The sequence below is a fragment of the Hippocampus bargibanti genome, linkage group LG06, assembly GCF_051943395.1.
Source record: "Hippocampus bargibanti isolate YZ-2025 linkage group LG06, ASM5194339v1, whole genome shotgun sequence".
Classification (NCBI taxonomy): domain Eukaryota; kingdom Metazoa; phylum Chordata; class Actinopteri; order Syngnathiformes; family Syngnathidae; genus Hippocampus; species Hippocampus bargibanti.
Window position 1 is genome coordinate 3,762,958 of NC_142739.1, and position 13,934 is coordinate 3,776,891.

At 42.5% G+C, this 13,934-nt stretch overlaps 1 protein-coding gene across 2 annotated transcripts in view; it reads right to left on the reverse strand.

Annotated features, from left to right (window-relative positions):
- Positions 1 to 6,673, reverse strand: part of emc2 (ER membrane protein complex subunit 2) — a 47,995-nt gene extending 41,322 nt beyond the window's left edge. The window contains exons 1-5 of one of the 2 annotated variants that reach the window (XM_088998188.1): positions 6,600 to 6,673; positions 5,926 to 6,039; positions 3,560 to 3,624; positions 1,837 to 1,922; positions 478 to 535 (exon numbers count right to left, since the gene is read on the reverse strand). In XM_088998188.1, coding sequence (XP_088854314.1) covers positions 478 to 535; positions 1,837 to 1,922; positions 3,560 to 3,624; positions 5,926 to 6,039; positions 6,600 to 6,639 — 363 coding nt within the window. In that variant the 5' untranslated portion in view covers positions 6,640 to 6,673. Of the gene's footprint in view, positions 1 to 477; positions 536 to 1,836; positions 1,923 to 3,559; positions 3,625 to 5,925; positions 6,040 to 6,594 lie in introns of both variants that reach the window. The other variant, XM_088998190.1, reaches the window with a different exon arrangement.
- Positions 6,674 to 13,934: the final 7,261 nt, after the last annotated feature.

Sequence of the window (13,934 nt, forward strand, 5' to 3'; positions counted from 1 at the left end):
CAGTTCTGGTCAAATCCTGCTTGCCATGTCTCCTTCCATTCATTTCAGCCATTATTCACGCCTCGCTGTCCTCAGGAATTGTCCCTGTCCACCTCAAAACGGCTCCCGGTGAAATATAGAATCAACTTTAAAATTCTTCTTTATACATTTAAAGCTATCCATAACCTTGCCGCCCCATACCTATCTGACCTTCTTCAAATTTCTATTCCCTTTTGTTCCCTCAGATCCTCACTCACTGAGAGAAAGAAAGAAAGAAAGAAAGAAAGAAAGAAAGAAAGAAAGAAAGAAAGAAAGAAAGAAAGAAAGAAAGAAAGAAAGAAAGAAAGAAAGAAAGAAAGAAAGAAAGAAGTGTGTGAGAGAGATAAACAGATATGAACAAAGACATATGTCATTCAATTAAGTGAAACTGGATAATTTTCCACACCAACAACACCAATGCTCGCTCATGTTACATGAAGTTGCCAATCATTGTCTTACTGTATTTGTGGGGTCGTCTTGAAGAATCGCATCATAGTGCTTGTTGGCCTCATCATACCTTCAGAGAGAAAAGAAAATCTCAGGTTTCATGCAATACATTTCGAAATTTGTAAAATTAGGTGGTGGGGAAATTGGAGTTTGAAAGAATCAAGTTTCTGTATACAGCATGAATGTTTCTGATTGCAGTAAGGATATTCAGTAATCAGTGGTGTGATCTTAAGGATGGAATAAACGCATCTAAGTGTAGGTTGCTGGGTGAACGGCCAAATTTACAAGGCTTGTATCATTTCACAATGAGTCATGAATTCAATCCAAACAAAGCCTTCTGTTTCAAATTCTGTTTGTTTGATTGCATCCAGTTTGATTCACCTTTAAACAGTATCATATTGCTGCATAAAATGTGCTTCGATCTGCAGCCAAGTAGTTGATTCGGTTGTCTGTGTGGACCAATAACACCAGACTTCATGAGAATTTAGGTGCACAAAACTGGTGACCGAAGTCAACATGACTGCTTCAGAGCAAAGTTTATCAGTTTTAAATATCAAATTATACATGTGTACTATACCAAACTTCCATCAGACACATAATGAGCAGGTGAATGATGTTTTCAAATCACACTTGCTGTTAAAGACAGGAAGCAGTGATCAGACTGTGTCTTTGCGCACATACTACAGAAGTCAGAGGTAACTCTGGTTTCCATTAGCACTGAACAGCCACAGATCGAGAATGGCTGCCTCTGTCACCCTCACTTTCTTACTCAGCCACACTTGGGAAGATTTCAGATGGCAAAACGATACAAGCCGCTGATTTGGTGGGTTGGAGGGGTGTTTTGGAATTATTGTTAGAAGTTTTCTTTAAGTGTACCATTACTTCTATCAATTAACTATGGTGTTGACATTACTACAAAATCCTGAAGAATAAGTTTTTATATTTTGTGAATAAAATAAACCGCTGAGAGAAGGGGAAACACATGAGGTGACCTAAACAATTACTGGGCCAAGGCATACTTATTTATACCAGCACCAAAACGGGACGGGAAAGACAAAAACAGAAATTGAGGGACCCCAAGAATAACAGTGAGACTAACCACTTCCTTCCCGGGAATCCCGAAGTCCGACTCAAAGGCTATACAGGGCTATCCAAAGTCAAAGCTTTCGCCATGTTACCCAATTCAGTAAATGAATGTCGAGTGATCCAACATAAATACACCCAACCCTCAAACCTCTGAACATATACAGACTCAGTCTATTGTTTCAAATTCTGTAAACGGTTTCTCATTTCAAGCCTCCTTAAGGACAATATAAAAAAGTGATGTTTTCTCCCCTGTTCCTGCTCCACATTTTGGTGCTTCACGCTTACCTTTCCAAAGCTTCCAGCCTCATGCCCGATAATCGCTTCACTCTGTGGCTATCTGGAAACTGCTTCCTCAGTTCCTGTAGACAGGTCTACAAGGATGTGGGCAGACAAGAGACACGAATTATAGTTGGCTGTATCTAAACTATTTTATGCTCCATTCATGCGCACTCGAGAAAAAAATGTGCAATTTTGAGATTTTGACCTATTTTGCTTTCATAAGGCACTGTACAAGCCAAACCACTGAAAATATATATTGGGATTTATTTTTTAACCAGGGTGCCCACTGGGGTGAGGTTGCCATTCCTTGTAACTGTTTGCTTAAACAGTAAAAATCATAACAGGGTTTCAGCATTCATTCATTTTTCCGAACGGCTTTATCCTCACTAGGGTCGCTGGAGCCTATCCCAGCTGCCTTCAGGCAGTAGGCAAGAGACACACTAAACTGTTTGCCTGCCTGAACTATTTCCGAGTCAATTGCAGGAAGACTATTTAATTCAATTGAAGAGACGTATCATGACAAAAACTAAAACAAGTTAGTCAGGAACTTAGATGAGCATATTTCTTGTATGCCTTGAACTACAGGTGGTTCCGAAGATCATTTGGTTACGTCAAATAGCTTCATCGCCAGTTTAATCTCAACATTTCTTCAAATAAGATTTTGAGTGTGATATCAAGTTCATAGGTCGTGTAAGCTTCTATCAAAATTGTCGGCCAGGATGTGAAAAATGAAAATTGGGTACTACATGAATTCCAATGGGCAGCCCGGTAGTCGAGTGGTTAGCACACCGGCTTCACAGTGCAGAGGTCGCCGGTTCGCGTCCCGGTCCGGCCTCCCTGTGTGGAGTTTGAATGTTCTCCCCGGACCCGCGTGGGTTTTCTCCGGGTCCTCTGGTTTCCTCCCACACTCCAAAAACATGCATGGCAGGCAGATTGACCACTCCAAATTGTCCCTAGGTGTGAGTGTGCGAGTGACTGTTGTATGTCTTTGTGTGCCCTGCGATTGGTTGGCAACCAATTCAGGGTGTCCCCCGCTTCGTGCCCGAAGACAGCTGAGATAGGCTCCAGCAACCCCCGCGACCCTAATGAGGAATAAGCGGTACGGAAAATGAGATGAGATGAGATGTATTCCAATGTCTCCAATCTCTTAAAAATAAACAGTAACCCAAATAGAACTTTACAGTGCCTCTTTGCAATTTTTTTGTTGATGATACCAGTGCAGCGTGTTCTACCGCAGACAAATTCCTTGTGTGTTCTACATACTTGGCAATAAAGATGTTTCTGATTCTGATATTGTAAAATACATAGGACAATTAAAAATGTACAGTTACAGAAATTTAAATTTCGAAATTGTGGTGTTAGAACGCGCCCATCATTGGACAGAAGTGATATGGCATCTTGCGTTGCACAAAATGACCATTTTGAATAGTGATCACATGTATTAAATTACAAGATGTTTTTTATTAAAAAAAATATTCCCATCAAAAAGCTGAATGGTTACTTTCAATTGGGGTGGGAGGTGCTTTGCCACATTGTCATGTAAACAGAAGAGCATTTTACATGGAGGTATCACTCTCCTCATGACTTTTTTTGTGCACGACAAATACTATTTGGCCATATAAAAATAGCATTGACACATTTGTCAAAAATGATGCTACAAGTAGCTATGATGAGGATACTGAGAGCTTTTGAATTGCTTGGTTGTGGAAGGGATATCCTAAAATCTTACCAGAGCCAAGTCATCTCGACTGCAGTCCAACGCTGCAATCATCACCTGCTCATAAATAATCCATACTGGAAAGAAGAGGGCCAAAATAAAGACGGTGTGTTAAAACACTAACCGGTTTCCCACTTGGTGCAACATGACAGTGCTTTAAAAAAGTGAATTATGCAGTTTACAAAAACAAACACATACATAAATAAGACTGCCATACAAAAAGGTTTCACATATTTTAACCAGGAGATTTGGATGGAAATCAAGAGATCACAAATGTCTTTGAAAGATGTCTTCCCCACATTTAACAGATTGGTGCACAAGTACAAGTACAAATACGCCAATATGAATTGGTATAAAAATAAAGCATAAAGTGTACTCCAATGAAAACTTTGAAATACAACTGTCATAAATAAACTATTCTTTCAACTATAATTTAAGATGATCCATGGAAAAAAAACATGGCATTTTGATTAGGAGTGTCACAAACAAATGTTTTTGAAATCAATTATAATCTTAACTCAATTATTATCCTAACAATTGTCACTGGGGCAAACCCAGGCTGGGTTTTGACTTATTTGCAAGGCCCTCAGATTATTGCGTTTGATAGAGATATAAGGATGCAGCAGGTTTTTTTTTCCTTCCAGATAAAAAGGTTTGTTTTTAGATTGTTTATTCCTTTAGCAATGGGCATTAGAAATTAGTAATTGAACAGCAAAAACATTTACAGAGGCTGTCAGGAACAGAGCAACTGAAGATAGCTGCCCTCTGCCTTCAGCCGTAAGAGAGAACTGGCAGTCAATGCTGTAACCGTATATACAAAATTATTTACATTGGGGATTCATTCATTCTTCAGACCGCTTTATCCTGACAAGGGTTGCAGGGGATCGGGGGGAGGTAGACCGAGAGCCTATCCCAGGTGCCTGCAGGGAGGAGGCAGGGGACACTCAAAGCTAATTGCCAGACAACTGCAGGGCACACAAAGACAAAGAACCATCCGCTCTCACACTTAGGGACAATTTGGACTGTTCAATCAGCCTGCCATGCATAAATTAGGAACGAGGGAGGAAACCGAATTACCTGGAGAAAACCCACGCATGCCCGGGGAGAACATGTAACACACTGGGAGACCAAAGCAGGACTTAAACTTGCGACCTCTGCACTGTGAAGTTGACGCATAAACTACTAGATCAGTGGTTCTTAACCGGGGTTTGATCGAACGCTCGGGGTTCTGTGAGTCGGTCTCAGGGGTTCGGTGCATCCTCCGCCACAGAGGTCCACCCCTCAGTCTAGACTGCAGTTAGTAGGCATATTTATTAGAAGATGGGTTCGGTAAATGAGCATATGAAACTAGTGGGGTTCGGTGCCTCCAACAAAATTAAGAACCCCTGTACTAGATTATTGTGCCGTCATCGGGACATTGTATTGAACAGAAATAAAAACAGAAAACTATGATTTGCAATCTTTGGATCTTTGTTATTTATTGAATTAAATATAGGTTTGACATGATTTGTAAAACAGGGTGGCACGGTCTCCAACTGGTAAGGTTTCTCAGTGCAGAAGTGCAGGGTTTTATTCCGGCTGCGGCCTTCCTAAGTGGAGTTTACATGTTCTCCTCCGTGGATCCGTGGGTTTTCTCCATGTTCTCAGGTCTCCTCCCACATTTCAAATACATGCACTATAAGAACACTCGAAATTGTCCCTAGTGATGACTGTGAGTGTGAATGGTTGTTCATTTTTATGTGCCATGTATGTAATTGGCTGGCAAACGGTTATGGGTGTACCTTGCCTACTGCCTAATGATGGCTTCGAATTCGATAGACTCCAGCATGCCCATGACTCCCATGGGGATAAGCAGATTAGAAAATGGATGAATGGTTAATGGGCAAAACTATGTGTTCTGTTTTAAATTATGTTTGACATAATATTGTCCCAACTCCAATAGAATTCGGTTGAATCCATGACATGGTTGTTTAAATCTTAATAAGCAGGCTAAATCAGAATTCCAAGCCAATACCCGGGTTAAAATTATGCATCAGGAAGGGTTTCACAATGAGCCAATGATGGCTGAATAGAGTTGCAAGAACTCTTTCATGCTGAGACAGTATGCATAACGAACCATATACTTATCATATTATCAATATTCCTATTAATAAGTCAAGGTATGTGTAAGCGTGTGTTAATATAGTTCAAATCAATTATACTGACACCCTTGTACTGTACCAACTGACCGCATACTTGGAGGTTTCTGGATCTCCCTCATTCACATTCTTTCATTCAATGTTCATTTGACAATGCACAACTGAATCGAATTTATTAGGATTCATCCGATTGCGCGAGTCTGCTTCCAAAACGCAGTTAATTTACAAGAGAGCACTTACTGTCATCACCCAGTTTAGCTGAATGTTCACCGATGAGCTCTTCACCAACATCCACTATTTGTTCACTGTTTCTGCAGTTATCCTCTCTCCATTTTCGCAACTTGTCACGCATCTCTGCACACATGAAACACATTGAACTCGGCGAGACTTTTAAATTGGGAACAAATATGCACGAGGCATGCACAATTTAAGTAGTAAAACGCAGAAATAGGCGAGCAAACCTTTTAAACGGTAATAGTTTATGTGACGGTGCTGCTCTGTATTTTAACTGTGAATGTTTGCAGAACATTCATACTTGCATTCCATTCACACGTTTGTCATGAGAGTACGAGGAGGCAAAAAAAGTAATGTGTCTTCATGGTAACGGTCACGAACCTGCAGCTATGGCTAAATATTGAGGTGCCAAAATCACACATTGCACAGGGCTGAAGCCATTTTACCCTTTACTTGTATCTTTGACACGAATGAAACCACTGATCATATAAATATTCGAGTGAAATGGATAGTTTAACTGAATACGTCGTTTAAAGGATTGCGATGCTAAAGCGAGCAACGAACGACTTCCCACATTGATATAATGTCACTTGAGTCGTTGATCTCAATGGCCGTCTTGCGAAATGAAAACCAAAAAAATCTCTATATTATCAAATAATGAAAATGTTGCTTTACCTTACCTTCCCAGCCAACATCGTACAGTTCCGAAACAGACGCCATTTTTTCAGCCACAACACGCGTCTCTGGATCACGTGACAACTAGTAGTTGCATGTGACATAAGGTTACGCCTATGATTGGTCACCTGACGTGCAATATTTGATCATTCGTGTTACAGTATTGAAGGATGAAACGATTGTCCTGTCAATTTATATTGTTTCATATTTGAAATGGGCCTCGTTAATGCAGGTGAACCATCGGGACTACTCATGGAAAAAAAATGTACACCGAGCAGATCAGGCTTTTGGGCTAATAACATGTTTCAGATTTATATAACATTAAAGCTATTTCGTGATTGAACCGGTGTGGAGGTAACCCTGCAGGGGAAAAAGAAGACAAAGTGACTCGGCAGTGTTGCAGTAATACAGTATATGACTGGACAAGAGGGCAGCTATTTTTTTATAATGGCTTTGTGTAGCCGTTGAGGAAAGAGCCCACACGACTGAATGTGGAGACGTGTTTATTCCATTGGCAAACAAGTGCATCTAACTCAAACAGAAAATTCAGTGAAATATATGTAACATACACCCGCCCCCTCCCGTGCACCTGCTGCGTGAGATGCCTGGTCCTAGTGCCTGCCAATAGCTCCCCCCAGAACACCCAGAAGGGAGGTCAATACGTCGATCGCAATCTACTGGTCGATCGCGGAGGTAGTACTGGTCGATCGCAGCGTGACAGTAAAAAAAATATTTGTCAGACTATCAAACGTCCCGTCACTTGATTGACATACAGGGCAACCATTCAGGACTGAATTTTTACCTTTAGGTCGCCGTGCATGCGTAAACAACGGCGCTAAACGCAGCAAAATTTACAAGCTAGTCAGCAAATTACCTCAGACTTTAAGCACTTGCTAAAACATATGATGATCAAAAGTAGTGAGAAAGCGGGTCCAAATACCGTTCCACCATCAATGATGAACATTTGGAAATGTGCTTGAGGCTGGCTGTCAGCAGCTACTGTCCGGACTATGCATCCCTGGCTGATTCAGTGCAAGTCATCAAAGTCATCAAAGTAAACTCAGGTAATTACACAAAAATGTTAATAGTTATTTATTATGTTATGTATATGTAGTTATTATGTGTGTTGTGCAATATTGGCTTATTCGGTTATGCAAAGTACATCAACATACATTGTACATACAAAGAATCCTTAAAACATTTGAAAATAATTATGTTTTGCATTTTTGTCGTGGGTAGATCATTTTGACTTGGTAGTTTTTATAAGTAGCTCGTATGCTGAAAAAGTGTGAGCACCCCTGCCCTACGTCAACATCAGACGCATCGGTAGTCAAAGCCACCTGTGCGGTTGACATCGGGTGAACTTGAAGAGTTGCACCCGCGAGAGCTTCTTTGGCTCGTTGAAAGGACTGCGCTCGTTGCGGGTGCCACTCGACGGGGTCATTAGCCTCAAGGCCCCGTAGAGGGGTGTTGGAGGTCGGCTGCGTGAGGGAGGAACCGGTTGTAAAAATTAACCATGCCCAAAAACTCCTGCAGAGCCTTAACTGTGGCCGGGCGGGAGAAATCCCCCACTGCCTGCACTTTGGCAGGTAAGGGGATGGCACCCTGTGGAGAAATGCGGTGCCCCAAGAAATCGTTCTCGGACAGACCAAATTGGCACTTCACAGGTGTTTTATGAAAAATTGAAGCTTTTTTTCAGTTTTTGGTTTTTTTTTCAATTGGTACAATATTATTGTGTCCGCCGCAATCCATGCATATTGACGAGGTAAAAAAAAGGAAAAATATTTTCCTTTGCTCTTAAATCTATTTTGGTTTGAGGGTAAATACTAAGTGGACTGTCAAATGCCTTTTAATGAAAAATGACAACAGTCTAATTCATACAATTTGAAAATCTAATTAACGAAATTTACCCCACTTTGCTGAACAGCACCCTGACGGAATTTGAATTTACAGCAGAAATATTTCATTCCCATTGCTAATCCACTCACCCGCAGCTGTTCAGGCAATAGGTGCTGGACACCCCGAACCGATTGCTAGCCAGGCAAAGACATCCATGGTCAAACTCACACCCAGAAACAATTTAGCTTCCGGGTCGATCGTACGCTGGCGCGCTTTGGCGGCCGCTGCTTGGCCGCGAAATGTTTTCAGCTTCTTTTAGCCTCTTTGCAACCTCTTTTTCGCTTTTTATGGTTCCCCAACCTCTGGAAATACCAGACAGTCACCAGACGAACGTTGGCTATCGATTCATCTCATGATTCCGGTCGCTTATCCGGATCACAGACGAAGCCGCGTTATCATCTCCACCCACCTGTTCCCGCTGTTGAGGGCTAACCTGTCCGCTGCCTCTCTCCGGGTGTTGCTGGTGGATATTATATCGCTTCTCCGTCGACCTGTTCGACGGCGGAGCTGTTGAAGTTCCGTTCCCAATGGATGAGCGTGCCGCTGGCGATTCTCCGGTTCCCGGAAATCACTCGTCGCCCTTTCCGGAGGTATATCCACCGCGGATCACGTCAAGGTTTTCACCTCGATGGCTCCAAGGATATCACCTCCCTGTGGACATCCGTCTGCCAGCCGCACAGAAGGAGCAGCCGCTCCGTCGATCACCGTATGTTAGCCGGCCTGGCTAGGTTGGCTAATGCGCCTAGTAGTGGGGACGCCACCAGTGTCAACTTCGGCCTCCTGAATGTCCGCTCGCTTACGGCAAAGGGGAGTCTTATCCAGGACATCCTAAGTGACCGTAAGCTTGACTTTTTCTGTATTAATGAGACCTGGCAAACGGCAGGAGACTTCTCCGAGTTCAACGACGCGACTCCGTCAGGCTTTGTTTAGATTTCTAAGCCCCGCCTCTCAGGCCGCGGAGGTGGTCTCACGATAATTTACCGCAAGAACTGGGAAGTCCTCCAAGTTTCACTCGGGAACCCTATCATTCGAATGCCTTGCATGTAAAATTTCCGGACCCTCTCCCACTATCATAGCCACTGTATAACGTGCACCAAAACCACATTGTGACTTTCTAAAAGAATTCTCTGATGTCCTCACACACCTCTCCACCCTGTCACCAAATGTAATTATTCTCGGGGACTTCAACATTCACATCGACAATTCCACTCTTCCCCTCACCAAACACTTCACCTCATCACTTGACAGCTTTGGTCTCCATCAATTCTCAGACTTTCCCACCCACATAAAAGGCCACACCCTGGACCTCATTTGCATGTCTGGCCTTACCCCAACGAATTGCACAGCAAATGAACTTCCTATAACAGACTATTTCCTGGTTTCATTCAACGTTTCCATCACCCTCTCTCTCTCCAAACCACCCCGCATCATCACACATCAAGCACATCAACGCTGCCACCCTCGCCAAGATGATTGCCACCCTGACTCCGGAATACAACTCATCCCCTGATGAACTTGTTTCCCGGTACAACGCGGACCTCACGAACACCCTCAACGCCCTTGCTCCTGTAAAATCCCGGTCTGTCCAATTTACCCGGTCCGCCCTCTGGTTCACCGGCCATCTCCGCCATCTCGCCAACTGGAAAGACTTTACAGGAAGACCGGTCTCACGACTCACAATGACATGTACACAGCTCACTTCACCCATTACAAGGACTCAATCTCACGCGCAAAATCACAATCTTACTCTGGACTCATTGATTCTCATCCTGGAAACACACGGATCCTCTTTTCCCTCTATCACATTTCCGCCCCCGTCACAGTAATGAATCTGCGCTCATAAAAATCACGAATGATCTTTTCATGGCAGCCGATGCCGGTTCACTCTCCATCCTCATCCTTCTCGACGTGACGGCAGCTTTTGACACCATTTCCCACCCTATCCTGCTCGACAGACTTTCCACCCTAGGCATCATGCAAACCCCACTTCGCTGGTTTCACTCCTATCTCTCTGATCGCTCAAAATGTATCCAAATCAACTCGTTCACCTCACGGTCCTCTCCTGTGTCCTCTGGTGTGCCTCAAGGGTCTGTCCTGGGGCCCTTTCTCTTTATTATCTATCTACTTCCTCTTGGCAATATTTTCCGTAAGTTTGGCATTCACTTTCACTGCTTCGCGGATGACACCCAATTCTACCTCTCCAGCAAACCCAACGCCTTTTTTTCCACATTCATCCCTCTCATTTTGCCCCTCAGGAATTAAATACTGGCTTTCCCATAACTTTCTCAAGCTTAACGGTGAAAAAACTGAACTTCTCCTTGTCGGTACCAAATCCACCCTACACAAAACTAAAAGTTTCTCTCTCACCATTGACAGTTCAACCGTGTCCCCCTCCCCTCAGGTCAAAAGCCTGGGTGTCATCCTCGATAGCTCACTATCTTTTCACTCCCATATAAATAACATAACTCGGTCTGCTTATTTCCACCTCCGTAATATTAACCGTCTCCGTCCCTCGCTCACCCCTCACTTCGCTGCTATCCTTATCCACAGTCTCGTCACCTCCCGCATCGATTATTGTAACTCACTTCTCTTCGGTGTCAATCAGAAATTTCTCCATAAACTCCAACTCGTCCAAAATTCTTCAGCCCGTTTCATCACTAGAACACCCTCCTTTCACCACATCACCCCTGTCCTCCAGCAGCTCCACTGGCTCCCTGTTAAACATCAAATCAAATTCAAAATACTTCTGTTTACATTCAAAGCCATCCATAACCTTGACGCTCCCTATCTTTCTGACCTGCTTCAAATCTCCGTTCCCTCTCAGTCCCTCAGATCCTCATCTCCCTTCACCACTATGTGCCCCGTGCCCGTCTCACCACGATGGGATGCAGAGCTTTCAGCCGCTCTGCTCCCAAACTTTGGAATTAACTTCGACCTAACATGCGTAATATTGACTCCCTCCCTATTTTCAAGTCCCACCTCAAAAAACCCATCTGTTTAAAATTGCTTTCAATGTCCAGTTCAATCTGCTATTGTATTATTCATCATTTTACTCTGGAATTATTGTTATTTGCTTTGTTTTAATGTTTTTATTGTAAAGTGTCCTTGGGTGTTTTGAAAGGCGCTTGAAATTAAATGTATTATTATTATTATTATTATTATTATTATTATTATTATTATTATTATTATTATTATTGTGTCACATTAACCTGCCATGCAAGGTTTTGGAATGATCGAGTGTCTTTATACACATCCGTAAACATCATGTTTAGTTTAGTACATTTCATGATAGTTTAGTCTATATGGATGTATGTATCGATGAGAAGGTTTCTTCAGCCGTCATCTGTACAAAAGTGAAGGTTTCGGACGTTTCGCCTCCTATCCAAGAGGCTTCGTCAGCAAACTAAAGTCTGACTGGTCGTATCGGCCCCATTTATATATCCCTAATGTCCAGACATGGTGGCGCCGGACACAGCTATGATAGGTCCCTACTCTCAGGTTGGGGGGGGGCAGGGGACCCCTCCCTGTGGCCCCACTGATTGTTCCTACATTCCTGACTAACGACTGGCCTATTACCCCCACTCCCCCCGGTATCACCTCATCAGCATAACGACCCTCATCAGCATTGCGAAAGTTGCCTAACCTGTTTTGCCTAAGCAGGCTATTGTATGAGCGATCCAAATTGAACCTCACCCCACCAGACCGGTTTAATGAAGGATTTTGTTGTTTTATAGTATCAGATTTGAGGTGCTAATTTTTAAACAACCAGCTATACAATTGACTCTGAACCACGATGAAGCTGACATAGCCGTGTGTGTGTGTGTGTGTGTGTGTGTGTGTGTGTGTGTGTGTGTGTGTGTGTGCGTGCGTGTGTGTGTGCACGTGTTTGACGACTGTCATATGTGTTCTGCACATTATTTTGTTTTGATGTTTTCTAAGCGAGTTACGTGCCTCCAATATTTTTATTTAGTTCGCAATTGATTTTTGCCAAAGACGAGCCTTTATATTCTTGACTGTTCGATGGATTGTCTTGAAGGCCAAATATATCTTTGTCACGGTTTGCATGGTGGTGATGGTGGTGGATCCCAAAAAAGTCGTCAGGAGGGAGCAACAGAGTGTAATTGACAAATTGTATTAAATAAAGTCAGCAGGAACAAAATCTGACAGGGTGAAGCAAACACATACAATGACTCGACAACGAATGGTCATGCCACTGATTGGAAAAACCAAGACCTGTGCACATGCAGGCGGGGCCAACAGCGCCACCCATTGGTCGCCAACCAGATCGTGACAATCTTGAACTGGTCACAAGTGGTCTTGACTGGTCTTGAGCCTGCTCTGTCCAATACAATACCAAGTATAACGCCTTTGATTCCAAGATGAGACCAAAACTGATCGCGAGAATTATTACAGAATCCAAAAAGTTACATAGAGACTACTACAAAATGAATTACTTCTACAAATTGAGTTTATAAAATTAATGAATCAGACACTGAAGTCAAAGCACATTTTTTTTACCCCATCCAAGATTTTTTTTGAGCTTTTCAGGGGGCCCGGTTAAAAAAATATTATATAATATTTATATAATAAATAAATATTACATATATATATAAAAGGTGGAACATCATTAAAAAAAGGATGACAACCACTGCTTTATGATGGCATGTGTCAGTCGTAGCTGTACTAAAGAAGATGTTTTTTTTTTGTTTTTTTTTTGGGGGGGCGGCAAATCTTGGGAAGGTTCTCCATCGTCCATTATGTTTTCTCTATATGAGGTGCACTAAAGCTTAAAAGTGACAAAGATTGAATTGTTTTTTTTCTTGAGACATCTAAAACCCTTTGACAATGTATAGCTGTTATCACAACGTGATTAGATCTTTGGTAGATTGCAGTCTAATCATTAAATACAATTCACAATGAGTCGTCTGGGTTTTGAATCTTTCCACCTTGTGACGTCATCAAAGACTAATACTATGGTGGCTAATGTGATATGTGACTGTTTAATCTTCCTATTACCTTCTCTCCATTTAGCACTAAAACAATTGTTCATTCAGTGTGTGGCATTGGGTTTCATAAATGGTAGAGTGAGAAGCAAAAGTTACTTAGACTTTCCAAAGGATGAAGAAATATGTTAACAGTGCATCGGAAAGTCAATCGGCAGGGAGGAAAGCATGATCAACTGTGGTCACCAAGTACTCCAACATCTGTGCTCATCATTTTGAATCGCCGTGCCTCAGCAAACATTTTAATAGAGAGCATCTGTTCCCATGCCAACAATTTTTCCTTCAGCAAAGGCCATTTGAACCTCAGTCAGAAGTCGGAAGAAACCCGGTCATTGTAGTGTAAGTGGTGCAGCCAAGAGGTGAAGGGTTAAGTGCATGCAACTAACACCTAAGAATGGTGGTTATGAATTGACCAGAAAAAAAGTTTCTAAGGACGAA